The sequence below is a fragment of the Amphiura filiformis genome, chromosome 5 (genome assembly GCF_039555335.1).
Source record: "Amphiura filiformis chromosome 5, Afil_fr2py, whole genome shotgun sequence".
Taxonomy (NCBI): Eukaryota; Metazoa; Echinodermata; class Ophiuroidea; order Amphilepidida; family Amphiuridae; genus Amphiura; species Amphiura filiformis.
This window is the reverse complement of record NC_092632.1, coordinates 3,626,621-3,650,176: the sequence shown is the minus strand read 5'-3', so window position 1 is coordinate 3,650,176 and position 23,556 is coordinate 3,626,621. Positions and strand designations below refer to the sequence as shown.

At 35.9% G+C, this 23,556-nt stretch overlaps 1 protein-coding gene across 1 annotated transcript; it reads right to left on the bottom strand.

Annotated features, from left to right (window-relative positions):
- Nucleotides 1-220: 220 nt before the first annotated feature.
- On the bottom strand, nucleotides 221-13,694 carry LOC140152497 (uncharacterized). Its single transcript, XM_072174830.1, is given in 7 exon segments — nucleotides 221-2,348; nucleotides 3,626-3,817; nucleotides 8,937-10,109; nucleotides 10,690-10,716; nucleotides 11,267-11,398; nucleotides 12,892-13,021; nucleotides 13,023-13,694. Coding segments are annotated over 7 exon segments (2,517 nt in total). The 5' UTR covers nucleotides 13,521-13,694; the 3' UTR covers nucleotides 221-1,983.
- Between the last annotated feature and the right edge of the window lie 9,862 nt (nucleotides 13,695-23,556).

Below are 23,556 nucleotides of genomic sequence, written 5' to 3'. Positions count from 1 at the left end.
TTCATGGGACAAATATATTACAAATTCTTAATTATTTGCTCAACTTTTTCACACATATTTCCTATCTTGTTTTCAAATAATGATTTCCAAGTCCCAACAACTGCTGTGTTTTGCTGTCATGGATCACACATATAGGTGCTATCAATCTTCTTACAAAAGTATCAGATACATTTTTCTTTTACAAAGGAGGCAGAATCAGTGTAACCAGTAACATATGGGCTATTCTAGCTCATTTTGTTAGCATTGTCACAAGTATTCATTCTTTTTCAATAATTATAACTGTTTGATTTCACATGTCCTAAGTGCTGCTTTTTATAAGCTGAAGCCTAGTTACATGTACATAACAATAAGCATGCATTAAGGCAGCTAACAATTACAGTTATCATTAGTATAAAATCTGCTAAACCTATATAAAATTCTATACAGATTCTCTGTAGAAAACAATTACAAAAATCACTGATTAAACGGAAGGTGGAAATAATGACCCAGTCTGGGGAAATGTTTGAGGTTTCTTCAAGTAGCACCTGCTTTTGAAGCTTAACACCCAACTAAGCTTCTTTGCATAACTGTTAAATAGCAGTTCTGATCATACCAGAACCATTATACATGTACACTAATTATTATCTCAAGCTTAGTTACAGCGACAATATCACTTTCATTTTTGAGAAGTCTTACAAACATTTTACATTGCACAGAATATGTTGAAGAATCAAGGTATTGTTGAAAATCTGTGTAATGCATATACCATAGAATGCCATCTACAAGCACACATGCCTCTAAATCAGCCTTTTTTTTAAAGAAAGAGATGCAAGCTAAGGCATACAACCTCCACAAAAACATTATTTAGAGTTTGAGCAACTATATTATTGATACAGGTGGCTGCACAAACATGCATTATTAGAATGTTTTTGTGCAGGGTGTCTGCTTTTTGTCTCTTTAGTTAAAAAAAAACTCTTTAGAGGCATATAATGCTTGTAGATGGAATTCCACAGTATAGACTCAGTAATATTGGTCCAATTTGTGGTCCAATACATGAACCATTATGTGCAGTGAAAAAAATATGACAGTCAGTATCCCAAACTTTGTACATGAAAGAATGTCTGACAGATGCTAAAAACAATACCTCTATTCTCATTAACTTTTTTGTTCTACACCATTTCCCACCTTGATGTGGCAGTGACGTCAGTTCGCATTTTACTGAGTGCAGCTACAAATCTCTTGTGTTCGATCAAAGCGCTGGCAGGCACACACTTAAAGATGCCGCATAGATGTGTGTGTGAAACAGTTGCCTCAACGTGTTGATGTCACTGCCATGGTCATCACGGTGAAAAATGGTATAATAAGATGCCTAGATCAAAGTAAATTCTATCAAATGAGACTTAGCTTATATATCTAGGTTCATAAGATAAGAATCATTTAGATAGGAAAAATAAAATCATTGATATATATCATACATTCACTTAAAAACAAATCCATTTAAAGTAATATTTTTAAGGGTTTCTTATGACAGGTCATTGCATAAATATCAGACAGTCAGTCAGTAAGACTTAAATTTGTGTATTAATTCCACCAGACTTGATCATTATGTATTTTGTTATTGAATCACATGAATTAGCCTGATGACAAGGGAAATAATAAAAATAATAATTTTATAGCAAACGTTTCAGATTTGCTGTGAGGTTAAATTTTCAGATTATCAGTGGTTGAACATGATTATTATGTGTGCTTAAATTCAATATGAATGATAAATCATACCATGGTCTCTAGAATTGGTCAAAATTGATACATTTATCAGGCTAATTCAATAGTTGCAATACATATTTTCAAACTGATAACAAAATACCACTGACAAAATAATTTTAAAACATTTTTGGAATTATACAACTAAGAAAACTTGTGACATAAACATAGAATATGATAATTTAATGTAGATGGTCAGTGGTATTATTCAACATAAACTACATTACTACCACAGTAATCAGTCTATAGGTACATTCCATTGATTAGATAGTCAGCATCATGGGCATTGTTGGTTTTCAGTCGACCGTATCTTAACCTACGATTCATGTACCGTAGTCTGCATGACATCATCAGGAGTAAGAATAGTGTGAGGAAGAGCCCGATTGTTAGAGGCAACACTGCAGTGGCTGTTACTCCTTGTTTCTCTACCACCCTCACCTCATCATCATGATGACCTCCTGATGATGAGACTTTAGAAGGGGAGTTTTTCTCTTCAGCAGTCTTGGAGTTGTTCTTGTTGCTTTGGTCTTGAGATGGTCTTGTTTCCATTGCCATTTCTGTCAGCAATTTCTTCGTATTCGTCGGCTTATTTGTTATGTCACCATCATCTGTGAGAAATTTGGAGAAATTGATTGAAATGAGAATGATTAAATGACATGCACAGTAAGCAGTTTACAGGTACTTTTGATAGAGTTTTGTGAAATAGGAAATTCAAATGTCATTGGCGGATACATGTACATGAAGATAAATATAACAATTACAGGAAAATTTGAAAGTTTTGATGATTACTGAATTTTTTAAGGAATTGCCTGATGTTCAACAACTGAATCAGTAACCAGCTGGTACAAAAGCAATACTGAAACATTTCCAAAAAAAATTCCCACAAAATGCTAGTTTTCACAAAGAACAAAGAAAACCGCTATTTAATTCCACTGCGTGTATCAGCAAAGCAGCTATCAACCTGTTGGTTGTGACTGAGGTCATTCAGCTTGATGTATTATGATCATCCCATATGCAATATGCATGCAATGTTAAAAAAGAACAGCTCAGATTTTGTCACAAGTACAGCACTCAAAGGCATGATTTTTGCAGAGTATGTTAGTTAATATAAGTACATACAATCATATAGATACAAGAATTTTGAAAACAAAGAGGACATCCTCCACAGCAAATGTTACAATATTGCTTTAACAGACTCTCTCAAAACTTGAACTCTCTCTACAAACTTGAATTCTTGATGAGGTTTCGAACAGACTCTGGTGTCACAAAAGTTCTGTATAAGCTGTTTACATTTAAAATATATACCAGGAATGTTTTATAGTTTTCAGCAGAGAACTTCAGCGGTCTGCCAATTTGGCACAGTTTATGGCGTATACAGAAATGTGGTTGTGATTGGCTAATTGAAACATGTCATCCTCACATCGGCACCTTATTCGCTAATCAAACTGCGTAGACGAACACTGCTGAAGTAATTTGCTGAATGGTATAAGAAAGCAAAATCAGTTCACATCAGACCACAACATTAACTGTCAAATATGAATATTGTGTAAATTGAGTTAGCATTTCACCACATATGCACACTAATTTCCAACATTTGATGACAGTGGACCGTGGTGTGGGGGTAGCAGGGGGAAAGTTTCCCCACTGGCTAGAAATACAGGGACAATTGACCATTCTTTGCAATGTGAAGATATCCATGCCTATAGGTTGCCTTATTTAGGCCCATTTTAAAACTAAAATCAGAAAAATTTTGTGCACTTGTCACATATTCACTCAAAGTTATTATACAAGTCAGTCAGAAGGACCACTTTGTAAATTTGCCCAATCCCTTTGGCAATAATTCTGTTTTGAATATATGGCATTTTGAGCATTCCACCTGTTTTACCTTGCTTGTTATTCAAAATAACATTGGTAGTTGGCAAATTCTCTTCTTGACTTTGGTCATCATTGGTGTCATCATCATCATCAGTAGCATTATCATCCTCCTCATTATCATCTCCTGGTACCACTGGAGGAAGTTCTGTTGTATAGTCCGCTGCGCTACTGCCATACATGTATCTCCAAATCTTCCACAGGCCTAGATTGGTGCAACACACACATCCAAGAGGAAAATTAAGATAAAAAGAAAGTGCAAGTAAGAACACCGCAATCTATAACATACATGATTATTATGTTTTATATGTTATCTATCAATAATTAAGTCAGGCACCAGTTGACATCTGAAATTAGCTATGACTTACTTAGTTTGATAAATCACATTTACACTTGATCAAACAGGGAAACATGGTTGTGAATCTATTTTTTGGTAATAATCATAGTTTCTCATTAAATAAAATCCTTGCAACCCCACAAGGTATTACTTCCTTTCAATATTTGTATGAGTTCTGACATTACATGTATGCGAGATGTGACTTCATGAAATCATGTACAGTCTATGGTTAAATCATGTACAATCTATTAGGTTTGAACACAAATTGAACACATATATGCTGCTCTGATCATAAAACATGCGGGGAAACATCATACCGTACCAGTAAATTATGCATCAAATTTGGATTTTTTTCAAGCGCCTGCAAGAGTTAGTTGATTGGGAATGTCTAGGATTTGTATGTATGAGGCAAATTAAGCAGATTTCTGTATGATGAAATTAAAAGAATTATTATTCAGAGCTAGAGCTTTCTTCACAAGCACAAAATTGACAACACATACATTGTATCATGTAGCTAGCTACACACCTACCTGATTACATACATGCAAGAGGAAAGCAAATGAAAAAGAATTTTTTATATACAATGATGAAGTACACTCCTTAAAGTAAGGATCAAAAAATTTCATCCAGATTATCTTGACCATACTTAATCGAAATATCTTTTTATATTATGTGGCCTTATCCATGCTCTACTAAACACTGTAAAGTCTCATCATGACTGTTTCATCTGGCACCAGATCTGATCTGGCACTTAAACATCTTGAAAGATAATTTTGTTTTTGAAAAATATTGAAAGAAACCCACTAAATTTTATTGGATCTTTGAAAAGTTAACCTTTTGAATACTTTCCCCATGAAATACATTTGAAATCCAAAATGTATCTGTGTATTAACACATTTTGCGACACGCATAACGCGATTATGTGCGTGTACCATGCCGGTACAACATAGATTTTCTTTTCTTTTAAATAGTGAACACAAGTGAAATAGTGAAATAAAATCCATACAATTATGCAGTTGGAGTTTACAGATCCGGATTTTCTTTCCTTGTATTTATAAAAACATAACAAAGTACATATCAAAAAAACTCAATTTCGCGAAAGAAACAACGTCTAGTACACAGCCACCTGAAGTTGTATATTGTGCATTAATCGTCTTCTTTATAGTTGTGAGTTTTATATTATGTATAATTATTCTGTATGATTTGGCACTGTTGCTTTTATAGCTGAATTGGATTTTGTAGATCGGCTTTTAAGACATTATTATAGTCTTGCATATTTTAAAGTGGATCTTTGTTACAATATTTTTATAATTTTATAAATACTTTGTACTTGTGTGCAATATGTGTGTGTCCATCCGGATCAGTGGAAGAACAACTGTATTTCGTTGAATCTGATTTTTACTGTATAAAAATTAAGTAAAGTTTGTTGAATTGAATTGAAATGAATTTGTAAACCAGTTTAATATATATTTTTTTCATAATAAATTGTGCCCATTGGACAAGCCATGTACAGTATGCCAATATATTCTTCAAAGTTGGACTTTCTGTTCTTGAGGTATGAATGTTTCAATGTTGTAGACAGTAACCTAATTCAAAAGAAGGTTACCATCATGCACTTCTTTCAACCAAACAACTCAACTCATCTTGCTTAATTGTGTCACATATATGAAAGAATGAACATGTTAACCTATTTAGATCTAGGTTAAAGATATACAAGTCTGCCATTACACAGTAGTGTACCATGGTAGGCCATCACCTAACAACATGCACAGCCTATGCATACTGCTGCGATTCACTCACATAATCAGATGCAAATTCTTTTGTTGTCTTGTCTCCAAGTTTAATTGCCTGATGGGAATTTTATAATTCCAACATATGACAAATTTACAATGAATGTTTACTTGGGTAGCTCTCTCTTATTACCCGCTGTGTAAATATTTCCAATAAAGTCATCTCTGTACAGATGAATGCCATTTTGTATAATTCCCATGGATGGCAATGTAAGATCTAGACAGCTAGTCATATTTCAAATCATCACCTCATGAAAGAATGCAGACTTGGGGTGATTTTATCATGGTTAATTGCAATTACTTTGTGTTAGAAGCTATGGCCATGTTTTTGCAATTCTACTGTCACAAAATATGGCACAATTTTAATAAGATTTTTGTTATTGAATTTATTTCCAATTTTGAAATCCAAAATTAATTTTCATTAGTGGGGGAACCAAATGGTTTATAATTTTCAGTGAGTGTCATTGAAAATCAAGATGTGAAGACCTAGAAAAAAAATTATGACCGATGCAAATATGTAAAAAAAGTAGAATTTTGAGTATATCAACCCGGGGTCTTCCTGGTTGAAGGTATACAGGATTATTTTGCCTGCATAATTATAATTATGTTTATCACTCAAAATCACAGTACTCAATTCATCATTTTATAGTCAAGCTGCAATTATGGTGCATATTAAATAAGTAAAGCAGATGGTCCTTGCCATGATTTCTAGCAGCAGATAGTTGTGTCTTATTACAAATTCAGAATAAATCACTACCTAACAATGGGGATATATTGAATTATTGATCCATATGTCAATATGTCATAAATCATTTTTTGTAATGTGCAAAAATAATTATATAACTGAATATTATTAATTAAGTACAATGTTAACCTAATATGATAATACCAATGAAGATAAACTACTGAAATTAATGTTATGGCATTTATTTCAAAATAAATGTTGTGTTTTTTTTTTACATTATGAGAGTTATTTCCTATATTATTATGATCATCAATCCAAAACTGTCTTTGGTTCAGTGGTTCACAATAAATCTGGCTTCATAATCCACATCATCTCAGAAGTAAATCACTCACTCAAGCTTCACTGCATGATTGGGTGCATTATTTGGAATATGTATGGAGGTACTTTGGGCTATTCCAGAAAATAATGGCACCCCCTAAAGAAGACATGTAAGTTTGTACCATAAATGTTTGGGAATTCCCAGACCAAAATGTTATCCCTCAAAATGGGAATTCCTATTTTGACAATAAAATGATTAAAAAATTGGGAATTCCCAGTGTCCCTAAAATTTTTGCCAAAGTTTTTGGGAATTCCCAAGCCTAAAATAAAAAGGTGTCTTTTTCTTGGGAATTCCCATGTCTTCTTTAGGGTTGTGAAAATAATGACCTTTTTTTGGGGGGGGGAAAGGGGGGGGGGAGATTCCCAGAGCAAAAAATGGTGAAACATTTTGGGAATCCCATGTCTTCTTGGGGGGATGCCTTTAATTTCTGGAATAGCCCATCGATCACACCAAACACCACCATGGTATAAAGGCATATACCACAGGGCAATATGAAACATTTAAAAAAAATCAGAAACACAAAGTTTAAATATATGCTAACAGAATACTACAAAACTATAGGGTTACGATTTTCAAAGTATCATAAAGTTAACGGTATCTGCTACTTGGAGGACACATATAAAAACCTTTGCAGAGTGCATGGTATCATGATCATCTTGATGTGAAGAGAGTTCATGTGCAAAACATGATATATACCATGTGCCCATGTGCTGCTTTGTGCTATATTTTGTGATCAATATTGTTATCGATTATCATATTCTATTTTAGTGTTCCCCTCGTTTTTATAACATTTGATCAGTTTCAATGTAAACCATACTCGCACTTAATATGAGTGCCCCCTAAGCAGCAAATTACAAAATATCTCATTGCATAAAATAACATTATACCGTCTTCGTCCGAGTATAGTCCCACGTTCGAGTATAATCCCACCCCCATTTTTGAAAAATTACAGAAATCGTAAAAAAAACAAAAAACTTTTTTTTTTAAAGTTTATTTTTTTCGGCTTTGAGTGTCCCTGGACCTAGACCTAGATGCTAGGATCATTCATGGTTGACCTAAAAAAAAAAAATATTTTATTTTGTTTTTAATATGAAAATTGATAATTTGTATTCATGTCATACTCTATTAATGATTTCAAAATGCATTGAATTTGAATGCATTTTGAAATCATTAATGCAGTATGACATGAAAACAAAGTATCAATTTTCATAAAAATATAAAATATCTTGAATTTTTTTTTTTTTTTTTTTTTTCAGGTCAACCATGAATGATCCTAGCATGTATGTCTAGGTCCAGGACACTCCTAAACCGGAAAAAAAAACTTTAAAAAAAAAAAAAAAAAAAAAAAATTTTTGTTGAAATTGAGTATAATCCCACCCCCAATTGTGAAAAATGTTCACATAAAAAACGGGTGGGACTATACTCGGACCAATACGGTAATACAATTTTAAAACCTACACAGGGCAGCATTGGAATGCATAGATCTGAACTCTTCATATCCTGTACAAGTCAACGTATGTTAAAAATGTGACAACAAATCCTCCTCTACAACAAATGATACAATCAGAAGCATGCCACAGACAACACTCAGCTATGTAGGCCTACATGAATCATGCTCCACTTGAATTATATGATGTCATTTTTTTATGTCACTGTTGACAGAGGCAGCTGAAAATAGTTTTCAAATGGGCATGTGCATTCATCAGGGCCTTGGTAAGGTCAAAAATATTGGGGCACTGGTATTTAAATACATCAAAGTCAAACATAAAAATAATCTTTAAACAAAATATTAAATAAATACTGCAGTTTGCACACAATAAGCAAAATCACCCATCCTACAATGAAATATTTAATGAAACTGAACAATTGGTGATGGCAGCACTGATTTTTAGCGAATATAACGTAAATGTGCGAGTTCAATGAAAACTTACTGTGATGAAAAAAGCTTTTGATTGCAAATGAGAATTTCAGCTTGAATGAAAAATGACATCAGAATTCACACTGAACAAAATAAAACAGCAATAAAACATAAATACAACACCACCAGTGATTGTCAGCAATAAGAATGTTTTTACCAGGGCAAGCGTCTACTATGAGGGACATCAGCACTGTTTGTCTTGCCACGATCATCACCTTGTAATTTATCGTTTGAGATGTCCGCCTCCTCCTGGGATGCTTCATCTCCATGGTCTTCTTCATGTCCTCCTTCACTATAGCGATTTTGCGCTTGGTTCCAGTTCCTACCACCGCCGTTTCCACGTCCACGCCCGCCAGCACCATCACCCCATCCTCTACCACCTCCTATCCTATTGTTGCCTTGGTTACGAGTATAATCCACAGAATTTTGGTAGTCACCGCCTGGTCCGTTAGGGTTTCTGTAGTTATTGTTGTATCGATTTGGGTAGCCTCGGAAACCATTTCTGTCATAGTAATAGTCGTGATAATCATTTCTGTTGTTGTAGTCGTCGTAGGGAAAGCCACCAACCCGTCCACTGCTACTTGATAGTGTCTCCTTATCAGGTTGCTTCTGTCCGTACCAGTCTTCTTTGGTAGATTCACCAGCTTTCAATTGTTTGGATACATCTTGCTGTTGACCAGAACCATGTGTGGCATCTGTATTCTCCTTATTATCATCACGACCATCCCACTTGTCTTCGTTTGTCTTACTTTCTTTATTTCTACTCTCATTGTCTTCATTATCAGATGTGTCCTCCTTGTTGTATTTATTGCCTGAATCATCTTGTTTTTCATCATCTGGATGATAGCGACCTTTGTGGGTATCATAACTATCACCCCCGCCTCTATATCTACTATTATATGACTCTCTATCACCATCATCATCACCCCGATCATCACCTATGGCTTCATCACCATTGTTTACAGGTTTCCTTTGATAGTCCCTGGAGTCTTCTGGTTTATCATCCTCATATCTACCATGCTGTCTTAGTCTACCAGGTCTGTCATAATTAGACCCATATGGTCTTCCTTTATTCCTTGGATGCCATTCATCATCATCATCATGTCTACTTTGAGGTATGTCATTATCTTGTCCATCATCCCAATCATCATCATCTGGTTGGTTCCAATCACCATGTTGTCTGTCGTCATTTTCATCATCAGATTTTCCATGCATTTTCTGTTTGGCGCCCTCTTTATGCAGTTGACTTGCTAATTCACTGAAAATGGTGTCATCTTTTGGAGGCTTTGGTGCGTTTGTGGTAGCAGGCTTGTTGAATCGCTGAGCATTGTTAGTAGTAGGTGATTTAGGTGGATTAGTAGGGGGCGCCTTAGCTGGCTCGTTCTCATCTAAAATTATAACATTTTAAATGGGGAGAAAATAATGAAGGGAAAGAAAGAGACAAAAACCATTTAGTATCCCACAGTATCCCATAACCTAATGCAAAATATGTATATAAAGAGTATAAATGTAGTAAACACATGCACAAAATTGTTCCACAAGGACTCAACTTTACACTTGCCCATTGGTACTTGAGAGTTAAATTGCATCTGAAAGCACCGATGTTAACAGAATCAAATAATCATTTACTCAATCAAAAAGTTAAATCAAGGCTAGTTGCAATGCAGTTGGGCAACAGGGCCAACCAGGGCTAATAGAATAGGCAAGTTGTTCAAAAAGTTAGCCCTCCCCTCATGCTTGTGTACAAATATAAAAAGAAAACAAGTCCCCAGATGTTTGTTTTAAATTGGAAAAGGGCAAACATGCCTAAAGATACTTCCCCATGCCTAGAGAGTTCCCCAGATTCCTTTACAAATAGACAAAATATAACAATGATTTTATTCATTCATGAAGTTCAATCAATGTCACATGTCATTCAAATAGTAAGATGCATTCATGATTAGACTGAAGGAAGAATGGTGAACTCACTCTCATTATGAGATGCGTCTCCTTGACCTGTGTGACAGTATAAAATTGACCAAATCAAATTACCTGGTGTACATAGAATACGCACATTGAAAATATAAAATATATTGTAAGATGCACCAAGGAATTATTGGATGCATGTTACATAAGATCAAAATGACATATCATGTGTCAAGGTTATAAATCAAAGATACAAAAAGTATATATCTGTCTTCGTGAAGTATGGTATGCATGTTGTGTTAATTATTAAAACAAGTATTGAATGACAAGGTATATAAAAATGTCTGCATTCCTTTATTAGAAAAAACTGCAATTGAATTTGACTTGTTTTTCTTTCAGCCCATTAACTGCTAAGGCTGCTTAATTGGAGCACATACACATTTGTTTAACCTTAGCAGTAAACCTTTTCATGCTCCAAACAGCCTTAACAATTCCTTTTGTGTACACAAGCAGTCAAAATATTTTTGTATGTTATTGTGAAGCAAATACAATTTTGACCTAAATCTCTACAACATATCATATATGTTGGGAGAAAAGCCTATTTTTCCTTCTTAGATTGAGAGAATCACTCATCACTCACCATCCATCATAGAACACCTGTCTGGGTCTTCATCTGAGTTATCATCACAGTCAGCATACTTATCACAGACTAATGAGGAACGAATACACTGTCCATTGTCACACTTGAATTGCTGATTATTGCACTCAGGCTCTGAAATATTTGAATAAAATGTATTATAACTAATAAAACTACATTATCATGTATCTCACTGATGACCTAAATTCATTGTCTTCACATTTGTATGATGATCATGTACACAGACTCACCACAGTGCTGATACTGTACATGAAGCAAATACATTGTAAAGAAAATATTTTAATACAGAATTCTTTCCATCTTTTTCATGTACATGGACATAATGATCATGATAAAAATAAAACAATAAAATAAAAATGCAAGGCAAAGTCAATTAAACATGACTTCTATGCTATTTTATCAAATTTGAAATTTAAAATTCAACAATCTGTTTTATTACCGTACATATGGATTTACTATAGGACAGATATTCAAACTCATGTACTCAGGTAACTGTATTTGGCTGAATGGTGATTAAGTTAGTCAGGTGGGGCATGAAAACTAGCACTTATGACCCATATCGTGATTTTGCAAAGTAAAATTAAACATTGAATGAGGTGTCATTGGAGCTGGAAGTGGAATATAATAATGACAATTTTAATGCCTTAATTAGGCCAAAAAAATATTGTTGTATTGCCCTCAAGTGGGAATAATTTTCTTCTTTTTTAACCTTCAGTTTTTTAAAATCCCCATAAATATTAAATAATGCTTCTTCAATTAGGGGACATTTGTCAATTTTGACTTCTGGATACCGGTACTTAGACATCAATCAAAGACTACCAGTAGTCTTTCAATCAAATATTAATTTTCAAGTGAAAAACATTGATTTTTTGAACAAATCTGTAAAAATCATCATTCAAAAAAAAATTGTGACCCTGATTTTTCAGGATTTATGGTCGATCGGTTGAGGGCAACACAACAATTTTTTTTGGCCTTATCCTAAGCAATTTTTACACAATTTTTTTAAAACAAAAATTGAAACAAAATTGTATAAATGTACATGGTCATGTGTCCTATGGTGGGGCACATTTGCGTTACAAGCACTGATTTTGATAATTTGCCTTCATTTTCACTTAAATTGATACATGTCTAAATTTAACTATACATCTCACACCAAACAAAACTATACATTTTTGGAAAGCTTATATGTTCCAATGAATCCAACAATGCAAAATTGATGTTGGTATGCAGGGTGTGTAAGAAAATATATAGGGTGATATCATGAAAAAAAATTAATTTTACTAGAAAATTGATAATTTATTGCATTTGCTACTGATATGGAATACCTCTAATGTAATCTAATTTTGTAGCAGGCAAAACTATGAGCTTTAATAAAATGTATACTTTTGCTATGTTATGATTGACCCAAGTGGTGATACAGGGTGTGAACAACAACAACAACAACAACAACAACAACAACAACAACAACAACAACAACAACAACAACAACAACAACATTACAACAACATATATTTTTCAAGATCAATTCATGTGCATTTAAGATTTATTTATTTATATTTTTTGAGCTTAATTTTCCAGTTACAAAAATGCCTGGGCCCTGGGCCTACCTTCGTTATCATCCGTTTTCTTGTCTTCAGTTTTCCATCTTGTTGTAGCTGGTGCTGCAGCCTTTGTTTGCGGTATCTCTTCCTCATCATCTTCAGACTCGACTGGTCCGTCTTCAAATTCTGGTTCAATTCAAGCCACCCACCATACTACTGTCATAACCATCATGATTAGAAAACCTACAGCGATTTCTTTCTCCCGTCTCAAATCGACATTGAAATAAGAAGCAGTTGGATTCTTTATTTTCAAATGCATCATCTCCATCAACAAATACTGCTGCATCACATGACACTGTTTCACCGTCATCATCTATTACATCTCGTTCATCACAACATCGTGAAACACAAGCATCAAATGTTGGTACTTTTATCGCATCTATAAATGTAGCATCACTGTCTAATGATTCTTTGGTGCGAATGATATAATTTGATCTATCAACAAAACTATCTGAACATGTTCTGGAATCTGAAGTTCTAGATTTGTCATAATGGTCCGTGTATCTGCTATTGGGACCTTTTTTCCCAACATGTCCATCATTACTCGCACCACCACCGTATGGTGATGACGAACCAGGTGAAATACAAACAAGCTGGGACAGCAAAAACGCCACGCAAACAGCTCGAACCGACATTTTAGCAAGCATTTACGTTGTAAATATAGTGAAAGTTATGTGAGAGGTGTTATTTGGTGTAATCCATAATCATTCACGGGCTCTATTCAACCTATATTTTAGGCTTTACAATCGTAAACAACTCACCGTATGTCTGTCGGCCATTGCTGCTATCTTCTGATGATAGAAATTCACTTTCACTATAGAGGGCGGACTCACGTTAAAAATTGTGAATTGTGGTGTCTGCAGCAGGCCAGCAGCCTCTCCTCTCTCTCTCCTAGCTTCTCCTCTCCTCTCCTTAGACTCCTCCTCTCCTCTCCTCGCCCCTCCCTCCTCTCCTCCCATAGTCCCCCTTCTCCTCTCCTCTCATGCCTCTCCTCTCCTCCCCTCCCCCTCTCCTATCCTCTCCTATCCTCTCCTCTCCCTCTCAGGGAGGTAAATAGGGCCTAAGGATAATTTACTGGGTGGGCAATTTAATTTATTTTTGCCCTCAAATTAATGGAAAATAATTTACTGGGTGGGCAGCGATAATTATTGGCATCCAGGCGTTTGGATTTTCGGAAATGTAGATCTGTTTTTGCGTACAATTTGGCTAATTGATGTAAAAAGTGGACATTACCCTCCCCCTTTCTCTCCAGGATCTGTGCCTAAATGCATCTTCTGCCAATTTTTAGCATATTCATGTAGCAACTTTCAAGTAAAATTGTATATCATATTATATTTTGGGTATTTAGAAATCTTATACTAATTATCACTCACCATTACACCTATGCAGGAAAAAAGCAGTAAAACTAGATGGTAATTATTATATGGTGCCCAATTTTTGTGGGCAAAATAATTTACTGGGTGGGCACTTTTGGGCAATGGGCAAGTTGAATTTACTGGGTGGGCAAAATAATTTACTGGGTGGGCAAATGCCCACCCAGTGTTATTTACCTCCCTGCTCCCTCTCCTCTCCTCTTCTCTCCTCTCTACTCCTCTCCTCTCCCCTCGGCCTCCTCTCCTCTCCCCTCCCTCCTCTCCTCTCCTCTCCTCTCCTCTCCTCTCCTCTCCTCCCGTGTAGAACATTTTAATTTAGGCCGACATGAAAATGTAATTTCTCTATATTTAGAGTAGAGAGAAATTAGCTGTACCGTAGGCCTATGTATTTAGGGATCTGGGGACATGAGAGCACATCAGACATATCGAATTGCATTCTGAATACGAAGAATGTCTTTTTGATATCAAATACTGGGAATTTACTGGGTGGGCAAAATAATTTACTGGGTGGGCAAATGCCCACCCAGTGTTAGATAAAAAAAAAATTAGATCAAAAAAAAAAAAAAAAAAACGGTAATTTTCATTTTTTGAAATTCACGATATAGGCCTAATACAAATTTTATGGCAAATTATTAAAATTTGATATTTTCCACATGATATATACGGTAGGCCTAACAGTCCTCGAAGTAAATTTTATAAATCTAATGATATATTCTTAAAGTGTAGCCGCGGAGGAAAAGCCGACGATCAATTGAAAATTTTGACCTTTCATATTGAAGATAGGCCTATTAAGAATTTTTTCCCCAAAAGACCTAATTTTTTGTGTGTGTTTTGGGGAAAAAAATCCATATCTTCAATACGAAAGGTCAAAATTTTCAATTGATCGTCGGCTTTTCATCCCACCTATATACATACGGTACACTTTAAGTACCGTATAAATCATAAGATTTACAAAGTTTTACTTCGAGTACTGTTATCAAAAATAGGCCTATCAATTTTTAATCATTTGCCATAAAATGTGTATTACATTGCGAATTAAAAAAAATCAAAATTATTTGATATCAGAAGGACATTCTTCGTATTCAGAACTGATGCAATTCGATATGTCTGATGTGCCCCAATGTCCTACAATAAATACTGTCCAAACGTTCATATCCCATCCCTTTGTTGTTTTTTGCCATAATATAATATGTCTCATTTCAAAAATAGCTACAATGCCAGTGACACCTCATGCATATAATTGTCTTGGGTAGATATCTGTTCACGGGGGGGGGGGGGGGGGATGAAAACTAGCACTTATGACCCATATTTTGATTTTGCCCCTCTCCTCTCCTCGCCTCTCATCATGTCTCCTCTCCTCTCCTCCCTCTCCTCTCATCGCATGCCTCTCCTCTCATCGCATGCCTCTCCTCTCCTCTCCTCTCCTCTCCCTTCCTCTCCTCCCTAGTCTCAGAATGCAATTCGATATGTCTGATGTGCTCTAATGTCCCACAATAAGGTTCATACCCACCCCTTAAGTCTCTTCACGCGGGTGTCGACTGCAGACGACAAGTTTCAATTTTTTTTAAAAAAATTCACATATTTCAGAAATGTAAATTTTTATGACCATAATTGGAATCAGCATGAAAAATGCATTAAAATGAGTACAAACACGCCTAGTATTGATCCAGTAGTTCTTAAGATAGCTCTTGATACTTTTGAGAAAATATTTCAAAACTTTAACTTTTTCCATTGAAGCGCATGGCTAGCACACAAAGCATTAAGGCTATAAGTAAAAAATAAAACATGTTTCACGTCAAAAAAAAAAAAAAAAAGGAGGAAGAGGGGGCTTTTTATTTTCTATTTTTTATTGCAAAGTTGTAAATACCCATACTTAGAGCTGTTTAGCGTACAATCCGTACATACAATAATGCCTGGAAAAAGGAGGAGACCCTTTTTTATTTGTTGTTCTGAGAGTTACACCCCCTCTAATGATCACAGAACCTTCCTAAAATGTTTCGTGTATCTTAACAAGGCTATAGAGAGCATCGGGCTATTCCAGATAAAACATGCACCCCCCCTATAGAGGGCAAAATGGTTTTTTTCTAAAATGTCTGGAATTCCAAAGCATACTTGAGGAAGAAACCTGGATTTCCGGCCCTGTTTAGTGCATGTAAAATCTGGAAATCCATGGAGGGTATAGAGGTTTTTAAAAATTGTCAAAAAAAAGTTGGAATTTTCAATTAACTTAAAAAAAAAAATCTGGAATTCCATTGCCCTCTATAGAGGGTTTCTAAAGATACCCAAATAAAATGTTGGAATTTTTCAATTGACTAGCAAAAAGTCTGGAATTCCATGGAGGGTATAGAGGGTTTTAAAATTATCAAAAAAAAGTTGGAATTTTCAATTGACTTACCAAAAAAATCTGGAATTCCATCGCCCTCTATAGAGGGTATCTAAAATTACACAAATAAGTTGGAATTTTTCAATTGACTACCAAAAAGTCTTGAATTCCATGTTAGGGTTTTAGAGTTATTTTAGGCGTGTATAGGTGTTTATTGTTGTAAAGGTTACATTATATTTGCTTTATCTGCATTTATTCCAAGTCATCTATGATGTTTTACATGTATAGGCCTAATATAGGCCCACCACCAAGGCGTGTGTTTGGCAGTAACCAGGCCCGTACGCAGGGGGGTGCGGGGAGTGCGACTGCACCTCCCCAAATTTGCAAAAGTATTCAAAAAGTCCCAAAATTGAAGCATTTGCGAGCGTAGCGAGCAAAAAAATCCGGTTTTTTGGTCAAAAAAGGTCCAAATTTGGGGGGAAAAGTCCACATTTCACAAAATCGCCCCCCCCCCTTTGGAAAACGGTCCACTTTTTCAAAATCAGCACCCCCAAACAAAAAATCCTGCGTTTGGGCCTGGCAGTAACGTACGCAGGTTTTCATAGTCTGGTTCAGGGGTCTCGATTCTCTGACTGTTTTAAAATTTAATAACTAATTCCCCAGTTTCCCCCGATTAGGTGCATTATTTCCCCGATCTTTTTGACAAAGGGGGGGGCACATCCCCTGTCCCTTTGCGCACGCCACTGGTGTTGGTATCCTAGGTAACCACTAAAATTAAGCTTCTCTTTTGTGAAGGGTTGCTGTTCTCCTTACAGGTTTTCAATAACAATATGTGGTATGTAGGCCTACTAGTTTCTATATTAGGCCTAAAAAATGTTTGATTGGCGTAACATAATTTTAACATTCTTGTTAAACCGGGTCTTTAGGTCTTTAAATACATGAAGCCACATCAAGTAGAACGAGTGCAACCTTGCTGCAGTACCTTGTACTACGCAGGTGCTCCTTTGTTAAAAGGGAATTCCCTGATTGGGGAGTGGACATCGCAGGGGGGTGTTACGGGTGTGAAACACCCCCCTTGGATCTGTCCAAAAAATAAAATGGGAAAAAAGAAAAGGCAAAGAAAGAGAGAGAGGGAGAGAGATAGAGGGGAGGAGAGGGGGAAGATGAGCAAGGCATAGGGGACATACTATCACAATAATATCATAAGCCTATAGATGACTAAAACAACCCCCACACAAATTATCTCACCCCTATACCCGGTATTGACCGGCAACATATGTAAATGTGTTTATTGTTGATACATGTCAACACTCCTCCCCCATCATCACACCTCTGGCAACGTACATGCGTAAAGGTTTTAATTGTTAATTGCCATGGATATACATATTTACACCCCCTCCTCCCCCTCCCACACCCCAGCAACGTACTTAAAAGTTTAAATTGTCAACCCCATCATCACACTTTCAAAACTGTATCTCTTACACCGCATTTAATTGCGCCATGTTATCATCTGAAAATCGTTTGCAATTTTTTTCTGTCAAAACATGGTGCTAGTACGTCTACGCAAGCTTTATGTACTTCAGATGATTTTTACTTAGTAATCTAAATCTAATCGCTTTTCAAAAGAATATATTAAAATAAAGCATATTTAGACAGTATTTTGAATTGAAATAGTGTAAAAATTATGCACCAAATGGTTTCAATTGGACCTTCATTTTGCAACATATCTGAGGAGGAAAAACTTGTTCACCTCAAGTAGACCGTCATTTCACTCGTTTTCGGCTTTTTGAAACTAAAATTTTACAGACTAATAGTGCCAAAATGGTCCACCAAATCGCACCAATTAGGTCTCCATTTTGCAAAAGTTTCAAACTTCTCAGGGGGCACATTAGCACTACTTTCGGGCTCTGTTGCTATTTAGTATACTATCCAGAGAGGTTGCGTCCGTGAGGGTCACAGACTGCGGCTAGGGGCACATCCCCCTCAGACACCCCCTGCATAGTGGATAAACCCCGGGGGATAAACAAGTGGCCATGTTTGCTTCTGCTTTTGACATTTACCAATTTGTGTTTAACACAATTTATAGGCCTACAATTAAAGGGAAAACTTGTTCACGAAAGGCTTCATGGACCGTCATTTCACAAATTTTCGGCTTTTTGAAACTAAAATTTTACACACTAATAGTACCAAAATGGTCCACCAAATCACTCCAATTAGGTCTTCATTTTGCAAAGGTTTCTAACTTCTGAGGGGGCACATCCCCCTCAGACACCCCCCTGCAGAGTGGATAAACAAGTGGCCATTTTTGCTTCTGCTTTCGACATTTACCAATTTGTGTTTAACACAATTTATAGGCCTACAATTAAAGGGAAAACTTGTTCACAAAAGGCTTCATGGACCGTCATGCGTCATTTCACGAATTTTTGACTTTTTCAGACTATAATTTTACACGCTAATAGTACCAAAATGGTCCACCAAATCGCTTCAATTAGGTCTTCATTTTGCAAAGTTTTTATACTTCTGAGGGGGCACATCCCCTCAGACACCCTGGCGTCGCGCAAGCTCGACGCGATGTCACTTACGCGGCCATTTTTTTATTTATTTTTTTTATCATCACACCCCCCTTGAAAAATTCCTGCGTACACTACTGAAAGTGACCTAGTTCTTTCCTTGCCCTGTTATAGCTATTATTATAAGATGAGCTCAAAGTGTATATTTCTACATTTTGAGCTCAAAATATTTAATCAATGATAATATAATGTATATTAGGCCTAAAAATGTTTGATTGGCGTAACATAATTTTAACATTCTTGTTAAACCGGGTCTTTAGGTCCATGAACTGAACCACACAAAGGGACGCATACTCTGTCGGCAGCACACATTTCGAACTATAAAAGGATTGTATTGTGAAACTCAGTTTCTTGCTTCAGCTCTTTCTAAAAATTCATTAGGGCAAAATTCTTTCTTTATGTCCTTAATTATTCTTTATTTATTCCTGTTCTTTCTTTCTTGAGGCCTAGATCTTTTTACCCTACTTTACAACACGAATATTGTTGTATTGTCAATGGACGTCCGTAGAACGTTCGCCTAATGGCGCTATGGGCCCCTTTGATATAACTGGTATTTTAGACACAAACTTAAAGCGCCCGCCCACAAAATTCCCACCAGCAAATAAGGGCATGCACACACCCTTAATTCTTGTTGTGATTTTTAGAGGAGGTAGCTCTCTCTTTGTACATGAAATTTACCCCAAGGCAAAGGAGCCATGTGCGCCATTAGGCGAACGTTTACGGTACATAAGAATTCAAACTTTCTTACTTTGGTTTGAGGTGAGACTAAAATACCTAAAGCCTCAAATGTTGTTTTTATATTAAATACATACCTGTATTTGAATGAAATAGATATATTTATAATAGGCTGCATGATAAATACATGAAGCCACATCAAGTAGAACGAGTGCAACCTTGCTGCAGTACCTTGTACTACGCAGGTGCTCCTTTGTTAAAAGGAATTCCCTGATTGGGGAGTGGACATCAAAGAGCTCATATCTAAATTCGTTGGGGACTGTTACTTTTAAAGTTTCAACGTCCGTATACATACGACATGTAGCCTATGAATAAAATACGACATGAATCAAGTAATAATAAAGTGACCTAGTTCTTTCCTTGCCCTGTTATAGCTATTATTATAAGATGAGCTCAAAGTGTATATTTCTACATTTTGAGCTCAAAATATTTAATCAATGATAATAGGGATATCATATGTCTATACTGTGATGCGCATGCGTTGTGTGTGGGGTGTGGGCTGTGGGAGTGAGTGTGATGCTGTTTTAAACAAATAGGCCTATAAAACAAAATCTTCGCACAAGCTAGAATGAAGAGTGAAGACCCAAGTCGGGCTGGGGATCACCATTGCAGGGGATGAACCTATCGACCCACACCACTCTTCGTCATACATAAATTCCCCCCGCCACATTTCCCTAACATAATATGAAATTTAAAAAAAAAGGAAATTTAGTTCGGCAGAGGTGGGGCTCGAACCCACGCTGCACCGCTATCATGTATACAGTATCGACATATTACCAGCGCCTGTACCCTGACCAACTGACTTGTTGGGGCCATCTTGAAAATTTGAACATATAATCACAACTTCAATTACTTCATTACTTCAACATACCACGTGACAAGTAAAGACAGAAAACGTCATACTGCAGTTACTGTCCATTTTCCTATACACAATACACAGTGCTCTTACCGTTGACGCGTAACCTCTACAAATAGCGTATGTTAGAAGTATGGGTAATTGCCTAGTTAACGTCGGTGTGTGAAAAATAACCGGCCAATTCTAGAAAATATAGTTTTGTTTTCCTAAATTTTTAGCTAATTTAGATGTTTGGAAACGTACTTTGGTGTTTTAGGAAGGATATGTAAACGACAGATAACACCAAAAAATATGAAGAAATTATTTCCAACCCGTGTTAAGTCTGCAAACCACCATGCTTCTCATTTTCAAGAACGCTGGTTAACAATAAGCAGAGTATTGTCTCATTTCGTAAACAAAAGCCCACACAGAATTGTTCTCTAGCGTTCGCTTTATAATCGTTCACCCAACTGAAACTATAATACCAGCTCATTGCTCCATTGTACATGTAAAGCAGAAACATATGTTGCGTGTATTTAACCAGAGAAGATATGATTTAATCAGTTGAGCTGTTTTCAATGAGTGTTATCTTGGTTTAATAGCTTTTAATGGGGTTTAAGTCCTGCAAAGGTCGTGGTGAATTCCACTGTAGACATGACTGCATCATGTACCGTATTTTGGAATTTTGTCTGCTTAAAAACATTAATGTGTAGAGCTCGCATGAGGCCGAATAATATTGTTGAATTCTCAGGCGCATACAAACAATACGAGGGGCCTATGATACATACACAATTCATTTCGTGCATGCACGTGCCCTGCAAGGTAGGGAGCCTAGCCTACCATTTTTCTTGTAAGACGGTCTGGATTCGTAGTCCACGTAGGTCCCCAAAGTTCTTTCAGATATTAAAAGATTAAATTCCCATAAAGACGAAACAGTAATCTTTAGTGGGGACCTACGTAAATTTTACATAGAATTTCCGCCATCAATTCAGTGTTAATTTTTATTATTCAGAAAATATTTTGGCGTATATAAAATTGAAATAAATTCTCTGCTTCCTAAACCACATAAACTGAAGCATGATTGGGTATCACGAATCGCTATATATGATGTACAGTTAATATTCAAATATTCTTTTACACATTATGATGCTTCAGTTTTACACAAACAAGAATTTGTCTTTAAAAAGATAAGTTCACGGATCAGGTGTATAGTACATATACTTTGAGCTACTTTGGTCTAACATTTAATATTCATATCTAACCTACTCTGCACTTATTCAACAATAAATAAGTGATATGAGGCTTAATAATGATACATGTGTCTTGACTCTGAAAAACAATATTTTTTTTAAACCTCATTTTGCATTTAGTTTTTTAAGCCACCTCGAAGCCACCTACACTACAGGATCTCATTTTGCATTTAGGGTTTTTATTGCGTTGCAAAGTAGCAAAACTTTCTGGCCCAATTCGTGACTGGAAAAAGCTATGCCCTCTTACAACCTATCAACAGGTCTGATTTCTATAATGAGGTGTCACCGGGTTTCATGAGATAATAATACCAAATCTAAACACCATGAAATTCAATACATCACGACCAAGCTCACATTGGGCGCCCCATTCCTTTTTTAAAGGAATTTTTATTAAGCCACCTCCAGGAAACAAATTTGGCTATAAACTACGAAGTATAAAGTCAAATAAATAAATAAAATAAATAAAATACAATGAAAATTGTACATGTATGCAAGATGCCTTATTACTAAAGTAAACAAATTACACAGCCATTTGCTCTTGCTAGTTTTTGTCAGGGTCAGGGATATTTGTCTCATAGTCCTGCTTTTATGAACACTAATATTATACAGGTTACTACACATGGGTTATTACAAGAGTCAATAAACATTTGACCAATTAACTATAGATAATGGACTTAGTTTTATGCAATGTAGTTATATTGAACCTTTTCTGAAGTAAGTCGCCTGCTGCATAGTTTTATTTACAGATGATATGTTTACTTTGTGATTAGGCCTGACCATGACCTGCTAGTTTGATTAACCAATCAGTTATGTGCATTGTCAGCATGTGATGGTTATAAGCCAATTGCAAACATATTTATAAAAAAAAGGCTAAAAAATTCCTACACTGAGCAGACTCTTTGCTGGGTTTAAGGGCTAAATAGTAAGTTGTCATGTGGGGCAAGATTAGATAAAGGCATACAAACTAGGGTATGAGATATTAGGAATTATTTCCTAGCCTCTTAACCACAGGGTTGGGCTATAGCTATTCAAGACACAGGGTATGTAAGGGATAAACTGTGCATATGAGATGTGGGGGCAAATGGCATCATTTCACTGACATGAAAAAATATTTAATTGAAAACCCTCCCACTCAGCTATTTTAAAAAGGTAATCAGGCTTCCTCAGCATATCACATGTGTTATGGTATTATTTTGCGAATTGCCCCGTGGTACTTTATGGAGGGGAGACTTTTATTTAAATACGGTATAAAGGACGAGTGGCCAGTATTCGGTAGGGTCTACATAGCTTTACAAATTCAGAGTCTTGCAATTATGATTTTAGAGCCAAAGGGGTAACTATATATTATAAAAGTTAGAAAGTCAGTATTAAAAGCAAGTCAGTAAGATACACCTCTACACTACAGGCTGCACTCCATAGTAGGCCCACAGCTAAAAACGACACTGACAGAAAAAAAACTTTAAAAAGGGGAGAACTTTTTCATTTTTATTTTTTTCTACAATGCAAAATAAGGGAGGAAGCAAATTGTATTGCCAATATGTTAACTTTAATTTTCCACTTTTATGCAAGAAATAAAAGAAGAAGA